This window comes from Neomonachus schauinslandi, chromosome 14, assembly GCF_002201575.2.
Source record: "Neomonachus schauinslandi chromosome 14, ASM220157v2, whole genome shotgun sequence".
NCBI classification, from domain to species: domain Eukaryota; kingdom Metazoa; phylum Chordata; class Mammalia; order Carnivora; family Phocidae; genus Neomonachus; species Neomonachus schauinslandi.
Genome location: NC_058416.1, coordinates 25,144,233 through 25,163,240, shown reverse-complemented (window position 1 = coordinate 25,163,240; position 19,008 = coordinate 25,144,233). Strand labels below are relative to the sequence as shown.

Sequence of the window (19,008 nt, the reverse complement as noted above, 5' to 3'; positions counted from 1 at the left end):
GAGATCAGTTCTTTCCTTTTCTGCCCTGGATCAAACTCCACGCCAAGCCAGCTCTCGGATTGTTCTGGCCGGTGGGGTTCCACAGCAGAGCGAGAAGATCAATGAAATGAGTGGCCTCCATGAACGGAGCCCTCCGTCGGGCGGGGTGAGCGTGGAAATGAACAGGCTTTGGTCACTGCCTATTAGATCACCTCGCACAAAACCACCGCGGTGGGCCGGGACCTCCCGCACGGCGCCGGCACCTCAGAAAAATGGGCTTGACTGGCAGATTTAAAATTAAAAAGCCAAGTTGCATCCCCAAATGGTCTTCGTGAGAATCAAGCCCACCAGAGTTCTAAAAGGAAAGTCAAGCTCTAGGGCTTTAAAGATTGCCCACCTGCCCTGTGGCTGTCAAAACATTGTAACTATCTTTCCAGACATCTGTGTCTGTGCTGACCTCCCCCGCCCCCACCTGGGGCTGTGGTCCCACAACGGAGCCAGTGCATGGCTGGTCACCTTCCCTCCACACTGCGCACCCAGGTACTACCGGGGTCTGGATTATAACTGTACCTCCTAATGTTACTGCTGTTATCGTAACAATCAAGGGGAGGATGGAGGGGGTGGGGCTGGAGCCGGAGGAGACAGACCTCTGTTTATCCACAAGCTTTGTTTTATCTCAACTCTCAACAGACCACACAACCAAGGCAAAAGCCGATGACAGAAAGGCTCTGCCTACCCTGCGTGCTCAGACAATCACCCCAGGGGCCCATCCCTGCACCTCTGCCATGTCTTACAACACCTCACCCCATGGCCCGGCTCCGAGCCCCAGGGCCCTGGCTCCTTCTGTCCTGTAGAAACTACCCGAGAAGCCGCCCTCCGTCTGTACTCCAGACAGAGCCAAATCCCGTTCAAGAGCCCTCTACCTCATTGACCCAAAAACACCTCCAGACAAACCACTACCTTTCTACCAGGGGCCCCAAAAATGCATCGTCCACACCTTATAGAGCCTGGCACATAGTAGGTGCTCAATAAATCATCACTAAATGAATGAACCAGAGACATGCTGGCTTCTCCCAAAGCAGTTGGCCCACCCAGCTTTACACCTGCCAGAGGGAGGTACGAGTGAACCTAGCTGGGAGGGCAGCATGCCTTCCAGCCAGGGGTCAGCCAGAAAGGCCCAGGCCCCGTCCCAGCGCTGGGGGGGGGGGCGGGAAGAGAGAAGCCCCTGTCCTCACCTACTTTCCAGCCAGCTGCGGCAGATCCAGAGAGGTGTTTCCAAGCCAGGCGCCGGCCCGGCAACCTCTGTGGGCACACCACCTGCCCACAGCATTCTGCCTTGGCGTCCTGCTCTGTTTGGACAAGTTACGCTCACCGAGTGTTCAACAATGCTCTTACACACCCCAGGGCTCTTGTTGTGTTATGAAAACAAAACAATGTACGCTAAGGAAAAAAAGCTGGGGTGGGGGGGCAGGAGTGAGTGGGGAGCAAGCAAGCCACATACAAATTTCTTTCTGGTCTCCATCCTAAAGGGGGCCCCTTAGCAGCACGGGTTGGGGCACTGGCCCATGTCATCAGAACAATGACATCATCAAGGGGGGGGGACGACTCAGAAACCCAGAGATGAGTAAATGGAAACAGTGTTTTTACACCCAGGACAATATACCACCTACTTCTGACACTGCATGGGCCTGTGGGCGCGTGGGCAAGCCCTCTTTCTGGGGGAAGCTTCTGGGTGACCGGTGGGCCCCATCACCCCCGCCCCCCAGGGCAGAGCACAGCTGTACCAGGGGAGCTCTGAAGCCTGTTTCCCCTCCACTCCTCAGTAGTGCCCCAGAAACACAGTCTCAGAAAGTAAGGAATTCCTGGGGGTTTTGGGGGTGGACACGGAACTGGGCTCTGTGGCCGGAAAAATCAAGGCAGCCTCGACTCCCCACCTGCGCCATGCCAGGCACCCACGTTAGGGGAAGGCAAGGTTGGGATGGAAAGCTGCGGGCATGAGCAAATTCTTACCTACTACCCCCGACCAAAAAAATAAGAGTTTTTTTTTTTCTTTTGCAAGTTAAAACTGAGCTAATGACACTGGGTGGGGCTCAGTGTCGAGGACCTCGAGCAGCCAAACCAAAATCCACTTCCAGCCAAGAGCTGCTTGGCCTCACCATTTGGGGAAGGAAGCTGAAAAAGTCATGAAAGATTCTTTAGTGAACCAGGAAATAAGGCTGCAGTTAACATTTCAACTGAAGGTGACCCTTCTGGTCAAATATTTTTTTAAATAATAAAAATAACAAAGTTCTCAAATAGCCCCTTTCTTAAAGAAAATGGCCTAAAAGTTCTCGTGGGAGTGGAAGGGAAGAAGGAGGGAGAAAACCCAAAGAAACAACAACAAAAAAACCCCCCAGGGCTGGCCTCCTCTTTGCCACTACCTTTCGCGAACAACTTTTTTCTGGAGTTCTTATAAGAGGAATGATGCAATTTCCTGTCTTATCCCAATATTTCCTGTTCGCTTACAAGGTGAAAGTTATCATTCTGTTTTAAACAACTGTCCTCAACTCCACAGAAAGTTTCTTTTTCCATCCAGTGCCCCACTCCCAGCACAAAATCTCCCCACCTTAGAATATAAACATTATCATGTTCTACACCTTTAAAGAACTGGCTTCATTAAAAAGGTTCTCATCTCTGTTTGGCAGACAGAATTCCAGATCGCAGCTTCCCCATCCCAGATGCCCAAGGACACCCCATGGGGAGACATGAAGGGGCCGGGGGAGCCCAGTGTGTTTGGGTAGAACTGTCGCTGACAAAGTCAATGTTGCTTTCTTGGTGTGTTATAGCCACTAAATTGAGAACTGTGCCTCAGCAGTTAATAATATCTTCCCGCTGAAAATAGCCCAGAGAGGAAGGTTCTCTGTGACAGTAGGCACCCGGCCAGACTCTGGGCTAGCCATTCAATCCCGAGCGAGGAAGATGGTAGGACCAGTGGTGACCTCCCAGTGGCCGCGTCGTACAGTAACCTTTCACGAGGCTCCAGCAAAGGGAGGGCTCCCAGGCAAGTCACCCGCCTCCCTCTGCAGCCCTATAACCTCAAGCAGGGATGTCACACAGACCAGGGACCCTGGCATGAGAGCCAGGGGAGGGGTCTGGATCACCAAGAAGGGGCAGGGGGCGGGGGGGGCCCCAGGCTTTGGGGGACAGCCCCTGCATCGTGCTTGGTTTCCAATCCCCAGCTGGCCATGACCTGGGGGGAAAGAAGTATCTGGGGCAGACAGTGAACAAGTGCACTCACTTCCCCTGCAGAAAGGTCAGGCTTGGAAAGAACCACAGGGAACTTTCCTGCCTCTCATTTCTGCAACCCACATGGAAAAGGGAAGGTCAAAACAAAAAAAATCAACACGGAGAAGTGCCTGCTTCTCCCCACTTCTTCAGGGAGTTAAGCGTCAGAGAAGACCGGCTCCCGGCCCATCAAAGGGAGCCCCCCAACTCAGGAGACCTCAGAGGTGCTTTGGGAACGAGTGTCTGTCAAACAGTAGCTCCCAGGCACCTAACACAAGTCTCTCCATTTTTATTCTCTGGAATCACTGTCCTTGATTATCCAAATTTCTGCACACATTTAAAAGCTACCACAGGTCACGACCTTTTAAAAATTGTGGTAAAATACCCATAACATAAAATTTACCATTGGTGACATTCAGTGCACTCACACAGCTATGTAACCATCACCAGTTCGTACGTGGTTCCAGAACACTGTTATCACCCCAAAAGGAAACTCTGTCTTGCGGGTCATTTTTACGGTGTCATTAACAACAGCAAAATTAACTGGAAGAAGGCGCAAAGTCAATCAAGCAAAAATCTCATTTGAGAAGAGGTTGTTCATTCAGCGAGATCCTCAAATTCTTCCCTAGAGAGAATACACAGAATCACAGGACACCTGCCACAGAATCACAGGACGTGTTCGCGGCCACCAAGAGAAGCCACCAGATGACAGTCCCCGCAGGAACACAGACCCCTCTGCCCCTTCCACCAGGGGTTCCTCAACTTGTCAGCACACTTGCGATCACCTGGGGAGCTTCACAAAATACTGATGCCGGGCCCCCACCCGCACACTCTGATTCACGAGATCCCAGGGTCTCTAACGTGCAGGCAAGTCTGGGACCACCACCCTAGGCCTCGCCTCCCCCCACCTGCTCTGAAGTTGCCACCACGGGTTCCAAGCCCAGTGGACAGCATCAGCACGGCAGATCAGTGCGCACTGGCCAAGAGCAGGATTTGGGGACAGTAACAGCAACAATAAAGATGCAAAGGAAGCCGAACTTGATGGCACTTCTTCCCTTTCCACTGTCCTACTGGCTCGGAGCTTGCCAGAGAGGCCCCACAGGTCTAAAGTCCACCCATCTACAGCCAGGCTCTGCTAAAGAAAGGTCCAAGGGGGGCAGTGAGATTTAATGTGCTAGACCGTAGCCAGAAGCGACCCTCGAAACGGGCCCTCACCTGGCCCCCTACCCCTTGGCTAGGAGGCCCTGTTCTGCCTCAGTGACAGGATGCAGGAGACAGAAGCCCATCTAGTCTGGCCAGGAGAGCAGCCCAGATTTGCTCCAGAGAGCTTTAAGTGCTGTCTCCCTGCACTTAACCCCTGCCTGACTACCTCATTCTTTCCAGGACAAAGGGGATTTCGTGAGTGAGCCCTCATCCAGGGCTGAGAGCATGGCCTCGAGCACTGCAGAAGCCTGAGCTGCCGTCCAGGACTGGTCTTCACGGGGGAGTGGGTGTGCACCAGGTGAGCTGGCCCAGGCCCCGAGTCATTACACTGGCATTTAGGGAGCTGTGGGCTGGGTCCCCAGAGATCCAGACTGTCTGCATCTGGGGGGTAAGGGAGTGGGTAGGTAAGGAGCTCACTCATGGTCACATGCGCTGCTGCATCTGACTCCCCCCAAAGCCCATGCTCTTGGCCGCTCGGGTGAGCTCAATCCTCTTCCTGCTCCTCCTCCTCCTCCTCCTCCTCCACCACCACCACCACCACCACCACCACCACCACCACCCCTGGCATCAGAGACCTCAGTGAAACCACAAGCTGTTTGTTCCCAGGCACAGGAAGGAGATCTGAAAAACACAGCAACAGGCACCCAGCTCCAGTTATTCCCAGTGTGCCATCAGCATTCCAAGCCAGACAGTAAGTACTTGTTCACATGGAGCTGATGAACTTTGCTTAAAAACAAGATGGAGCAATCTTTCCTAAGCTACTTGGTTTGAGCCTAAGTTGACCATGGACTGAACCAGAGCACATTTCCAGATTATGGAGGTAATTTTGAGGACTTCTTTCTCCGTAGCTATCATAGATGCCAGCAAGGACCAAAGAGAAGGACGAGACAAGTCCCAGGAGTGCACGCTGACCTAAGGACACTGCCCATCACCCAGAAGTGGGAACCGGAAGGTATACATGGTTCTTAAGACCCTCCCTTGGACTGATGGAACAGTGTCTCTCCAGCAAGCATGACTGCACAGCCAAGAGTTGGGGCTCCCTCAACTGCCCTCCCAAGCCCTCAAGACACATCGGTATCTACGTCACCCCTGCCCCCCACTTCCTTCCTTGAATTCCATGGTGGCATCTCTCTTGAAGTTTATAAATAAACTACAAACTGCTGGCCTCCAATCCCTGCCCCAACCCAGGGAGGGACGTACGGCCAGCTCCAGACATTAATATGTACAGGGAGGAGGACCCAGAACTCGCAGGCGAGAGAGACGGTGTTCCTCCAACCCACCCAAACCAGGACAGCAGATGAACTAAATGAAAGCCCCACCAGGAACTCCAGATGGAGGCTGCAAAGATGGCAGCTTCTAGCACGTGCTTTTGATTACCAGCGATAAGGTGAAAGCTCTGCGAGCGAGACACTCCCGCTTCCACCACCCAGGCGAACCTGGAAGCTTCCCCTCACATCAGACCTCTCCAGGGTGGGTCTTCCCGGGCCAGGACACGCTCGAGGAGCAAGGGCCTACTCTGGAGTTGCATGCCCTTCAAAAGGCACTGCACACACACAGCTGAACTCGGAGCTGCCAAACCAGAGTCCAGAACCCATCCACAAACACGCCCCCACCCCCGAAGCGCATATCCTCGTGGGAAAGCTGCCCCACCGTCCACCTACCCCAGGTGGGCATCAAGGAACCCAGGCCTATCCCACAGCTTGCCTGGGGGCCCCTGCCTGCTCATGCGTCTGGGCACGGGACCGTCTATCTGCACGTCTGCAGCGCACGCGCGCGCACGCACACAAAACCATGCCCACCAAGCCATCCATCTGTCTCAGAGAGCCGGCTGTCAGAAATCAAAGTACAATCTCCTGGAAGCAAGTCCCAGCCTTCTAAAAATGTGCCGTTTTCCCAGACTGAGGAAACTTGCAGGGGTGGGGTATGTTTCTCTGCAAGTCCCGAAGGCCCGGGCCCACCGCCTCCCCGGCCAGACCCAAGATGCAAGGCTGGATTTCAAATGCAGCCAGCGGGCCTACTCCCAGGGCTCCCACCCACCCGCTCCCCTTCCCTGCAGGAGAGGGAAGGGCCAGCCTCGGAGTCACCCCGGCAGTTCAGGAGGGGAATGCCTTGGAGCACACCCTCACCCCCACCTCCGAGGCACCACATTTTCACATTTGGCTGTTTTCTCTTTCCCTTCTTCCCTTGCCAAGAGAATCAAGCCCTGGCTCCCGCTCCCGACCTCCCTCCCACCCTAAACTGAGCCCCATTCATTAAGCCCGCTCTCAGCCAGGGCAGGACAGGAAGGAAAACAGCACACAGGGCCTGTGAAAGAGACACTGAGAGAGGTTATTCCAAGGGGGAGGGGGGGGCAGATCCTTGTGGGCGCTTTCACCGCTCCCCACCTTGATGCCCACTTGCCCCCCCTTCCCGAAGCAGGCTCCCACCCTCCGGCCTCTGCTAACCCTTTCCCCTGGGCAGCCTCGTCCCACTCGGCCACAGGCCCTGCCCCATTCAGCCAGGCTGCCACCACAGCCCCCACCAGCCTCATCCTACAAGACGGACACACCCAGGCCACCTCCCCTCCCCCCATGGAAAGATCAACTTGGGAAGGAGGAGGTTTGGGCTCGCTCCATTTGCAAAACCCTCGGTGGACCGGGGCCATTAAATCGTCTTTTTAGGGGGCACTCTCGCTCCAAAGGGTGTAGCCCCGGGCTTTCTCCGTGCCCATCACCTCCCCTCTCCGGACACCCCCAAACCACTGGGCACCAACCCAGAAATCAAGTTTCTTCAATTTCCCCCCACAGCACATTATTAATAAACTGCTCCAACTCTGAACAGAAAGAAGAAAGAGCTCAAACTTTGAAGCCTTGGGAATTAGTAAATTAAGAGCTAAAATTCAAAACAAATGCTCTTTCATGTGGAGGCCCCCTGGTCTTTTTCCTTTTGCAGTTTTGTTAAACCATTCGATCCCTTCAGACACAGCCACTCCTCCCTAGCAGCTCCTTAGTAATCTAAATGGTTGCAATTACCTTAGAGGGTAGGGATGGCAGGGGAGCGGTTAATCATTGTTTTATACAGACACACACCCCCCTCCCCGTTTCTTTCTAGGACTGGGGGAGCTTCGGGAAAGCAAAGTCAAGCGCCCACCCATCTCCCATGGGGCTGCCTGGGGCATGCTGCCGTTTGGCTCTCAGGCCAAGGGAGGAGATGCTCGGCCTGGTGTTGTCACTTCCCCCAGCAGAGGAGACAGACAAGATGTTATCAGTAAGACAACCCTTCCGAAAAGCCCCCCCCCTTTCAAAAGCTACCACTTCCCTTGCTTATTTCATGTGGTTCGAAGGGGCTGGGGCTCCTCCCTACACATTCAGGATTTAAAAAATAATCCCATCTAACAACATCCTGAGTGTGTTCTTTTGCCCAGACCCTCTCCTCTTCTTGGCCTTCTTTCTTTCAGGAACTTTCTCAGCCTTAGAAAGCAGAAAAGACGCAGTTCACAAGTTCTCCACCGCTGCAGTCCAGCCCCGTCCTCACACCCGAAGCCCCCGCCCCTCTCTGGGCCCCCTCCGCTTCCTGCTCACTCCTCATTAGGAGCTTTGTGTAAACAATACCCTCCCGTGGCAGACAACAGTAGGAGTATATATTGTACTGAAATAAAAACAAACAAGGGTCTTCCTAAAGGCGTCCTCGGCAAGCTCAGTTCCTGGAGGAGAGCCTGGGAGGGGCTGACCGGGATGAGCTGAGCATGACCGTGGCTTGGAGGCATCAGAGGTCACCTCACAGAAGAGGGTACCTCGCAGTCCCCGCTGGAATCAAATTTTACTGCTTCCAGCCGAGCTGCCATGATCCTATGCCAATGTCCCCAAGCAAGAAACAACAAATGCACGCAACTCTGTGGAATTTCTCCCCCACCACCCTCCCGCAGTCTACTTTGCCTCCTGCTTTAGCCAGCTCTCAGAAAATCTAGTGACAGCCATACCGGGGTGGGAAAATCAGGTGGAAATCGATGTCTTCTAAGAAAGAGGAAAATGTTTCCCACTTATATTGCTAATGAGTTTCTCCAAGTTTATGACTCTCTTCTCCTGCCCCTCAGGGACAGTGATGCTCGGGCTCCCCAACGCCCCTCCCTTAATCCCATAACCCTCCAGCACTGGTATTCCAGGCCCTCAAGCACACCCATCGGCCCTGAGGAAGAAAACCTTCCCTCTGGGGTAGCCCTACGAAGTGTCTAGGGTCTGCAGTGCCTCCATCCTATGGCTCCCGTGCCCAGACAATGCACTAAACTAGCCTGGGAAGGAAAACTTGCAAAGAAGCATCAAGGACGTCTATGCAGAACTCCCACCCTACACTTGGGATCTGCTTTCAAGTTCCCAAAGGGTGGATCCATCCCCTTCAAGGCACTCGATGCACTAAGGACAAGTGCAAAAAAGTGTTTAAACCCATCAACTAATGGACACCCAAGTCTGCAACTGCAAGCCCCTCGAGCCAGTAGCTACTTTCACAATAACCAGGAAACAGCACCCCGCCAGTCCGCAGCTGGCCCCCACTTCCTCATCCACGGAGCAGGCCCAGCGTCCTGATGCGTAGGGGACCGCAGAATGACCAGCTCAGGGGCCTGAGTCGCCACGGATGCATCCAGTTTAAGCACATAAAAGTGAGAATTAATCCCAGACCAGCTGGGGTGGCAGAAGGCCACCCCCATTCCTCCAGTGTCCAGTCATTTCAAGAGGTCTTGAAACTGCCAGGAAAAGAAGAGAAAATGTCTCACCTGAAAGCCCCCCAGGGGCCAGATAATTCGTTCCCCCTGTTTCAGCGGAGGAAGGCACAGCATCTGGACAGTCTGCTGTGGATTTGAAAAGGAGAGAGAAATAAATAAATACACAAATAAATAAATAAAAACACCAAGATTAATTTTTAAGCACATTCTAAACAGCATTAAAGAGAAACCACACATTCCAAACAGCTGACTCCCGCCGCGATGCTCATTATTAATGGTCTGCTCAGGCTTTGCTGCCCATCATAAGGCAGACCACAGCACCTTGTCACCCGTCTGGGCTCTGGGCAGCCAGTTAATCATTAGTCAAGTCAGGCTTGATCACAGACTGGCTGGAATTTCTTTTATTGCAAATCCCCCATTGAGGAAACCAGGTAGTTCCCAAGGTCAAAGGACGCCTGGGTTCTTTTCTCAACCCCGTTACTGTCTGCCTACCAACCATCCCACAGAAGATCAAGGGTGAAGCCTCCTTGCTCAGATCCCGTGGCCTCTCTGCCACTCCCACAGACCAGTCTCTCCCTCATCTTGTGAAAGGACAGACTTCCCAGTTCCTTTAGGACTTCTCAAGACTTCCCTTGGGCTGAATGAAGGGCCTTCTTTTTCCTTTTTTTTAGATCTTATTTGAGAGAGAGTGGGAACACGAGTGTGGGGAGGGGCAGATGGAGAAGCAGGCTCCCCCGCCCACCGCTGAGCAGGGAGCACAACGTGGGGCTCCATCCCAGGACCCCGGGATCACGACCTGAGCCCAAGGCAGACACCTAACCGACTGAGCCACCCAGGCACCCCTGCTTTTTCCTTTTTAATTGACGTACAAGAAGTATGGCAAAGCGTACAAATCTCAAGAACAACCCGGTGAATCCTACTCGTGTACCACACCTGCGTCAAGCCACCACCAGATCAGGACAGAGAACATTCTCATGAAGGCTCCCAGCTGGAGGGGAAATGTTCTTCCTCCTTCCAGGCCTGGTCCAAACTCCTCATCTCTGGAAACCTTCCCGGGCAGCCCCAGACCTGCAAGGCTCCCTGCCCTCGGTTCCCATAAAATCTTTCTGGCACCCAGCACTTGGAGTTCCCTTCTGCTGTCTTCGCGGATGTCGTACCTTCAGGTCCTGTCTGCCCTAGCTAGACTAGAAGCTTCTCTTCAACATCTGTGTCACCCTCAGGTGCTCAGAATGGTGACCTAAATGTTAACGAGGATAATGACCATTCGGGCTGAAAAATAGACTCGACAACCTCCCTCCAAGCAACCAAACCAAAAAATAATGCCTCCGAACCACAACTAATTAGTCCCATGAAACAAAAACACACAAGACCCTTAAGCTCCGTCATGCACTATCACCAATGCCAAACTTCCAGAGCCATAGAGAAAGGCCGGGCTTGGGAAAGGGGCTTCCCGGCTCCGCCCCAGCACACTAGGTCAGATGGTGCAATTCCAGCCCCCCAAGCACCCCAGGTCACCAGCAGGATGTCCCTGGGGTCCTACCAGTTTCCCACTCGATCCACTTGGCCACACTGGCAGATAGGAACTCAAATGCACGGGCAGCCCAGAGGCAAGTAGCCCATCAGCAGTCTCCATCTACCCCCCCACCCGCCGCCAAAAAAGAGGTGGGGGGCTGAGCATGGCCTACACAGGACCCCAAAACCGCCTCTGGGTTTCTGCCACCGGTTCCTCCAGCTACTAATCCCAGGGACCGCCCCCCTTCCCCACATTCCCTGGCATCCTCTCTCAGGCTGGAAGAACAACTTTTCAAGAATTCTCACCGGGGGAGGGGGGGAGCGCAGGGGCGGCAGCGGTGGCCGGGGAGAGAGAAAAGACTGTGTGTAATCTCATTTTATCAGGGTAAAGTGTAATTCCTAACAGGAATATACAGTTTTACAGGATACACTTAATCAAATGCAAAACAATAGGGGGAGCAGGAAATGGAGTCGCTTGTTAACTGGTGTAGACCCTGCACTTTCTAAACTACTTTGATGGCCTTCACCATGTTCTAGAGATAGGCTTTACCTACCCACAAGCGGAAGACACCCCCACGTTAAACATGATGACTGATCCACGGCCACGGCCCCCCGCCTTCCTCCAGCTTCAGCTGGCTGAATACCAGGGGCGAAGTGTGTGTGTGTTTCAAAGGAAGGACCCAGCATCTCGGGGCAGAGCTGGGACCACATTCAGCCCGGCTCAGATCAAAGGTAAGCCAGCTCCTCATCGGCAACCACAAGCGTTTTTATGAAATGGTGCTCTGCCCTTCTGCAGAGCCTTTGATCTCAGGAGGGATTTACAAACATTAATTAGGCCTCCCTACCACCCCTGTGAAGTAGCAGAATATACCTGTTCGACCCGCACCCGGGCAAACTGAGGCGTCACTGACAGCCCAAGGGGCCGCCCAGTGAGCTGGGCCATGCCCAAGAGTTCGGTGCTCATCTCACCCATCCCACAGCTCTCCCTCCCCAGGCATCCCCAGTCCGTAGTCAGGCCGAGACAGTCCCAGCATCCAGACTGGCCTCGAGCTACCACCAGGCTCGTAAAGGTCAAAGAGGCCCCACCTCCATCCCTCACGCACTAAAAAGCTCCAGCGAGCTAGACCTCCTCCAAAGTTAGCGTCTCAGCCTCCGCCTTGTGTTATTGGCTCTCCAGAGCCCAGGCTGCACACACACAGAAGTTCTAGGCCATTCCTGGCTCTCATCCATCGTTAAACATCACCAAGCGCCCAGTAAGTGCTGGGTTCTCTGGAAGGAAAACAGTCCTTCAAAGACACAAACCTGGGGACCAGCCAAGGAATGAGCTGTTCAGAGGGGGTACAAGGTGAGGGAGCTGGCGATCCCACTTCTCTTACCAAGAAAGAAATGGTTCCAGGAGAGCCTGGATGTTCTGACAACTTAGTTCTGAGCTTCTTAAGTGGCACCAGGGCCAGAGGAACCCCATCCCCACTCCCCCAACCACAGCCTTACCCTCAATGTCCCAGCTCTGGCCCCAACCACAACTCAGACGAACCCTGGGTACAGCACGATCCACCGCATTGGAATCATTCACATTTTTAGGCAAGCACATCATCAGGCCCGCAGAATGAATGAACGAACCAATTAATGAGCAAATGAATGAATCATCTAACTCTTTTAACTCTTTGATCATCTGGACTTAAAGAGGTTCAGAAAAGTTATGAGGCATGAGTTAAGAGGTAAAAACAGGGCTAGATCTCAGACTTCTCAACTACGCTTCGGAGGCTTGATCCACCAAATGGGTACTGATCACCTGGGTCCCCAGCCTACTCAAGTGGTGTCTCCAGCAACACCCCTCCCACCGCCAGCCATTCAAGCAGCCTACACCATCAGATACAGAGGACACAGGGAGCAGAGCCCACAGAGCAGTCCCCTCAGTATCCATACACCGACTTCTACTTTGAAACAGCATGTCCTTATCCCTTGTGGGAGGGGAGGGAGTCTTCTTGACTTCAAATAGCCCCAAGTCCCAGCTGCCACCCTGCCCCTAGGTTCAGTTATGTCTAACTCTTTCCTGGAAGTTCCTGCTGGTTTGGGACCAGCCAGCACCCAGGTCTACAAAGCTCAGGCCCTACCAGAGGCTACCGCGGGATGGCTTGAACCACAGCAAAATGAGAGCTCCCAGCTTTAAGCCCCGGAGTTCCTCTAAAGGCTGCAGAGGCACCAGGCCCCAGGTCCCTTCCCACCACCTCTTCCAGAGCTGGAGACTTCCCAGAAGGGATTCCCTGAGTTGTGCGACTGGTTAAGATTTTAACAGTTGTCCATTGTAAAACCTTGCGACTGGTTCTCACCTAGTTACCCAAGACCAAAAATCCAGCCTAGGGCTCAGACGCTTAAGAACACAAGCAGCTGATCTCAATTCCCCAGCCCAGTACTCTCCTTCCATATGGAAGGTGAAGCCGAAAACCTGGGGCAGCATCCCACCTGTGTGTGTAACCTCAAAGCCCCAGCCCCTGCCCTGTCCCCAGCCCCACCATACCCAGACCTGGCTAGCCGCCAGGGTGTGAGGACAGTTCTTCCGTGGGGGGACTTCGCCTGTTACCACCTCCTGTCCCTACACAACAGGGCCTTTTTACATTCCTTTTCTTTCTTTTGTTTTGTTTTAAACAAAAGGTTTTGGGTGAGTAACCAGCTGTTTGAGTTTCCGATTGGCAGGTTAATCACTTCCTATTGGCTGATCTGGAAAACTTTTCTCCCCCGTGGAAATGGCACATTCCTGTCTTTGTGGCTTCTCTGTTTACACACATTTTGCTACCTAATGTCAACACTTGCTAATGAATAAATCTATCACACCACTCACTGAAAATGAGGTCCTGGCCCAGCAGAAGGACTGCGGGCATCCCGCGAACGGATTTATCCTGGTGTCTCGGCAGGAGACCCAAGACAGCGTGGCCCTCCCTTTTTTAAAGAGGTTTCTGGGAGCATTTATTGACCCCCCCCCCCCCAGCAATCTTGACTCCTGGGGCCAAGGTAGTCGACTGGTCTTTCTCTCCGTTAAGGAACCCCTCCAGATGGGAAGGATACAGAAGTTAAAACCAGAACAGGGCAGAGATGGCCCCTTGTAGGACGAACCTCATGAAAGAACCCTGGGTCTTGATGTCAAAGCCCAGTCAAGCTACATTCTTTGAGAAAACAGCATTGTGACTTCAGTTAACGTTTGTTACAAATACAGAGAGCCGGTTATCTCCTCATTAATGACCATTTATCTGGTGTTTTGTAAATCGAAAGCAAAATATCACATGCTTTGCAGGCACTTATTAGACAGGCACCAGGCAGACAGCAACGCCTCCCGACTTCAGGGAGCGGTGGAGTCCCGGGAGGGCTGGCTGCCCAGCGCGGGCTTCGGTTACACCGTTCATTAAAGTATTTAATTTATGACAACGCCCCAGCAAAACTTTTAATTAGTGGGGGGAAAGGCCCAACAGCCAAAACTCATGAGGCGGAAGGACTTGTGGAATTCCGACAGAGAAATGGGGCCCAACCCTTCATGTCTCCTGCGCCCAGAACCTTGGCAAAACAAAAATGTCACAAGGGTTTGCATTCTTCAGGTACCACTACGTGGGCCTGAAGGCCGGAAGTTACAATCGGTACTTTTCGGCTGGTGAATCCTCCCCCCTGCCCCCACTGTGGAAGAAGGGGCTCTCTAGGGCACCGGGGCCCATCGGGGTTGGCACTCCCAAGCCCCAGTTTCGCTGCCCTGCTGCCCCCTGGCCCTGCGTGCTCCATTGGGTGAGCCCCTGCCCTGCCAGCCAGCAGGTGAAAGCAGAAGACCGCAACGGGGCTGGTACCAGTCTCAAATGGGCTTTTACTCTGGCTCCACGCCACCCAGTGACAAAGCAACAGGCAGGCAGAGCTATGCTAAAAACTTGTGTAGTCCCTACCAAGAATTCTGAGAAAACCCAGGGCCGAAGTGACTTGCAGGTGTCCTCTGCTTCCATCGCCTTGACTTCTTAAATTTTCTAACCTCTTACTTCCAACCAAAGCCTTCTCTGCACCTTTGAAACTGTCTTCCCTCTCATCGAATTATCCATTCGTCTCACTGACTCGCTGGCACAAAGTCTCTGCATTTTCCCATCAACCTGTCCTATTTGGCGCTCGAGACACTCTGCATGGATCAAATTCCACGTGTTAAAGCTGAGCCAACTCTGGTGAGAGTGAAAATACATTAATAAAAAAAAAGGAACAAAACGTAAAGATCATCTAGGAACACCTCTGCAAAAAAGAAAATCTAGAGAGAGCGAGCCGCACGCACGCACGCACGCACACACACACCTCCCTCTCCAGCCACAACAAAAACAGAAAAATCCACCAAACTTCCAACAGAGGAAGCCCAGAATCACCTCGGGGCAAGCCCAGCGCCTCCCCAAAGCCGCTGCCTCGACCTAAAAATCCGCGTTCTAGAGGCTCCGTTTCTAACTTAAGATAGGAAGGATATTTTTAAAACCATCTACTCACCAGTTGGTTTGAGAAAATCCATCGGGTATCTGGAGTAAGGAGGAGGGGGAGACTCTGGAATTAAAAAAGTAAGAGAAAATAAAGGCCGAGCCATGAGAAAGAGAGATAGAAACTTATGATAACAGAGGCATTCTTTTAGCCCAACTGTTTGTCTTAGCTGTGGGGGTTGGAGGCAGGGCCGCGAGGCGGTGATTGCCTTGATATTTAGCTGTCAGATAAACAAAAGAGGCCGCCTGGCGCCAGCCTCGCCGCTTCGCTCCTCCACGTCTGCAGCCGCCGCCGCCGCCGCCGCGCTCCGCCGGCCCCGCTGGAAAGCACCGGCTCGGCCCGGGCCGCGCACTTCCCAGTTCACGGGGCGGGGAGTGACAAAGCCCCCTCCCTGTCCCCCGACCCTTCAGAGCCCGCTCCCACCGCCCCCGCCCGCCGGGGGCGCAATTCACCCCCACGCCCCGCCCCCACCCCCCGCCGCCGCACACCCGCGCAGAAACTCGGGGATCCCCTTTACCAGCCCACCCGGGAGACGCGCCCCAAGTGCGCTGGTGAACTTGGATCTGCGGGAGCCCGAGACACATCCCCCGCCGCGCACGGAGACATGGAGGAACGGGAAGCGGGGGAGGAGGCTGAGACAAGATCGAGCGAGAGAGGCTGGGGTCTCAGAAGCGAAGCCCAGGCCCCGGCGCGGTAAGGGGCGACCAAGGCTCGGAGGAGCTGGGGACAGACCATCCTGGAGTCAAGTCTGTGCTTTACTGTACTGGAAGAAGGGAAGAAGTTGGGGACACCCGACTTCTGACCACTGGCTCTTTTCCATCCTGGCTGGCAGACTTGAGAGGAGATACCCAGTTGGGCCTCCCATCCTACCCCTCTTTGCCCCAAGACCCCAGGGCTGCGCGGCCAGGGAGTATCCCGACGTGACTCTCCTTATTTACTGAAGGCACAGACACTTCCAGCCTCTACGACTCGCTTCTCCCAACCTTCCTTGGCGGGCTTGGACCGAATCCAACTCGGCCACACACCTCAACGCTTTTCCGGGTGCACGGGAGGCGTGACCCCACTTCTCTCCGCACCCCCTAACTGCTATGGAAATGAAGGCAACTCATTTTTAACTGCGTGTCTGTGGAGCGTGTGCCTGAGTGTGTGCCCACCTAGGGGCAGCAAAGGAGAAAGACCTGGAAGGGAACCCCCAGGGAATGCCCTTGCAGTTTCCCCGTGTCCTTTCTCTACTTTTGTCCCCAAAGTCTCTTCCCAGGAGGGGATGTACACCCCTCCCCGAGGTGGCTGCGCGCGCTCGCGCGCGCACACACACAGCCCCGAGGGGAAAGGGGGTTCTTCCACCACCAGAGCGCCACGGGAACGGAAAGGAACGGGGTGAGCGCGGAACAACTTCTTACCTAGTTCGCAGAGTCGGCTAAGGTGATGGGGATTGCAGCACACCAGCTCGGGGTTGATCTTCCCGTAAGATTCACAGCAACACAGCCTCTTGACTTCCGAGGAATGCCTGAGATCCGGCCACCTGAACACTTTGCACAGCAGGAGGGGGAGCGAGTAGGACGAGGGCGGCTGCGCGGGCTGCGAGCCGGCGGGCGCCCCCAGGCCCAGCCTGCAGTCCAGGCGGCCGGGCAGCAGGAGGCACGCGGTGCGCGTACCGCCGCGGGACTCCACGGCCTGGAGCAGCAGCTCCAACTGCCGTTCCTTCAGTTTCTTAAGCACTGAGTGCGTGAGCGCCTTCAGATCCGCCTCGGCGCCCCCGGCCGCGCCGGCGCCCGTGGCTGGGGGGTGGGGATGGTGGTGACCTTTGGCACCTCGGACCGCCTTGCCCAGGCAGCAGCCAGCCCTGCCCGAGCCGCCGCCACCGGCCCCATGCGCCCGGCCGTCCGTCGCCCCTTCTCCCCGCAGCTCGCCTCCTCCTCCGCCTCCCCCCGCGCCCTCCTCCTCGTCCTCGCCGCCGGGCGCACGGCTCCTCCAGAGACGCCGGACGAGCGCAGATCGTTTGGTCCTGAACATGCGGGGCGAGGAGGCGAGGAGAAAAGTCGTTTGCCGGCTAAGGAGCGAACATGACCTCCGCACACCATGAAGAAGTCGGGCGCCGAGTTGGGGCAGCAGGCGCAGGCGACAGCAGCAGCAGCAGGCGCCCGGGCAGGAGCGGCGGCGGCCCGAGGGGCGCTCCGTGGCATGCGCCAGTCTCCCAGAGGCCGGGGCGCGCGCGGGGGCCCGGGGGCGCCCTCCGGGGCTCGGGGGCCTGCGCTCTGGCTGCCCCACCCCGCGCGGCTCGCGCCGTGCGCGGCTCTCGGGCCCCGGCGCACCCCGGAGGAACGCGGCCGCCGCTTCCCTGGGGGCGGCGAAGCCTGCCCCGGTCGGCGCCTCCCAAAAAAGAGGCCCCCCCGCAGCGGCTCCCGAGTGTCGGGCTCGCCAGCCTCGGCTTCCTACATGGAAGATCCGCGGGGGCAAAAAACGAAAGGCGTTCGGCTGGGCTGCTGGAGGGAGGAAAAAGCCTCTTTCCCCCTTGCTAAGCAACTTAATTTGGGGGTGGGGAGAACAGGCAATTAAAAAAAAAAAAAAGCAGGCACGCGATTTATTTTTTTCCTCTATATCCTTAGTAACCGGATCTCCTCGAATTCCGTGCACACGAAGACTCGGGGGAGGGGGCCGAGTGGACTTCACCCCGCATGAGATGTTAAGACAGCTCTTAAAAATCTAAGAGCCAAATATGCAAAGCCCAAAATTAAAAACACCACCTCCTCGCACCCCCGGAGGTCTGGGGGTGTCCGGCTGGAGCTGGGGTTTAAAAAAAGAAAATGTTTACAAAGTAGAACAAGACGTTCGAGGGGTGGAAAAAAACGTATCCACGAGTTACATCCCCCTTTTTTCCTTGCAGAGCCCCGCTGGTCTTCCTCTCCTTTTCTTCTGCCAAGGAAAAAAAAATCGTATATTTTTTTAATCCACAGAAAGCTCTGGCTAGGCTGCTTCAATCCTCGGCATCTGGGTGTTTAAGGGAGTCTGGTCTTTCCTCCTGCGCTCCCGGGGGCCCCGGTCCTCGGCGGGGACTTCCTCGGGGCTGGCGGGGGCGCAGGGGCAGAAGATGCTGCGGCGGCGGCTGCGCCCGGCGGGGCTGACAGCGCGGGGGAGGGCGGCGCGGCGGCGGCGGCGGCAGCGGCGGGCCCCTGGCGGGTCGCGCGCTCTCGCCCTCCTGGGCGCAAGCTGCTCACTAATGCGGGGGCCGCCGGCGCCCCCTCCCCTGGCCGCGGCTGGCCGCCGGGACTCCCCGCAGGAGCTGCTCGCCGCGACCCGGCTGCGGCGGCAAAGGAGGCCCGGGTGTCCTCACGCCGCCTCCTCCACCGAGACTCTCCTCGTCGCGCCCGGGAGCCTCCTCGTCCCCCGTCCGCCCTCTCCTGGCGCTCGGGTCCTTCTGCCGCCGCCGGGGGCTCGCCGCGCCGCACTCAGGGTCTCCCCGGCCGGACGCTCGGCAGTTCGGCGCCGGCGGGCTGGCTCTGTCTCGGGCAGCTCTCTCCCGCGCGGCGAGCGGACCGAGCACGGCGCCCGGCTGGCGCGGCTGGCGCGGCTCGGGGACAGGGTGCTCCGTGCGCCGAGCGAGTGAGCGAGTGTGCCCGCGGCTCGCCGCCTCCCGCAAGGCCTCCCGCCCCCGCCCCCTTCCCTCCCCCTTCCACCCCCTTCGCTCCCCCGCCCCCAGCCGCCGCCGCCACCGCCACCGCCTCCTCCTCCTCCCCGCCCCCCGCTCCCCCCCCTCGGGCCCTCTGCTCTGCTGGTTCCACTGCGCAGTGGCGCGCCCGGCTCCGGCCTCGTCACGTGGCCGTCTAGACACCCTGTCGCTTTAAAAAAAAAAAAAGGCGATTGTGTTTCGCAAA

General features: G+C 55.8%; 1 protein-coding gene across 3 annotated transcripts in view; it reads right to left on the bottom strand.

Annotated features, from left to right (window-relative positions):
• SMAD7 (SMAD family member 7) overlaps positions 1-17,403 on the bottom strand; it is a 29,925-nt gene extending 12,522 nt beyond the window's left edge. The window contains exons 1-4 of one of the 3 annotated variants that reach the window (XM_021686352.2): positions 17,195-17,218; positions 16,537-16,681; positions 15,149-15,202; positions 9,194-9,268 (exon numbers count right to left, since the gene is read on the bottom strand). In XM_021686352.2, the coding sequence (XP_021542027.1) occupies positions 9,194-9,268; positions 15,149-15,170 (97 nt within the window). In that variant the 5' untranslated portion in view covers positions 15,171-15,202; positions 16,537-16,681; positions 17,195-17,218. Of the gene's footprint in view, positions 1-9,193; positions 9,269-15,148; positions 15,203-16,006; positions 16,032-16,536 lie in introns of those variants that run through there. The other 2 variants (XM_021686350.2, XM_021686351.2) reach the window with 2 other exon arrangements.
• Positions 17,404-19,008: the final 1,605 nt, after the last annotated feature.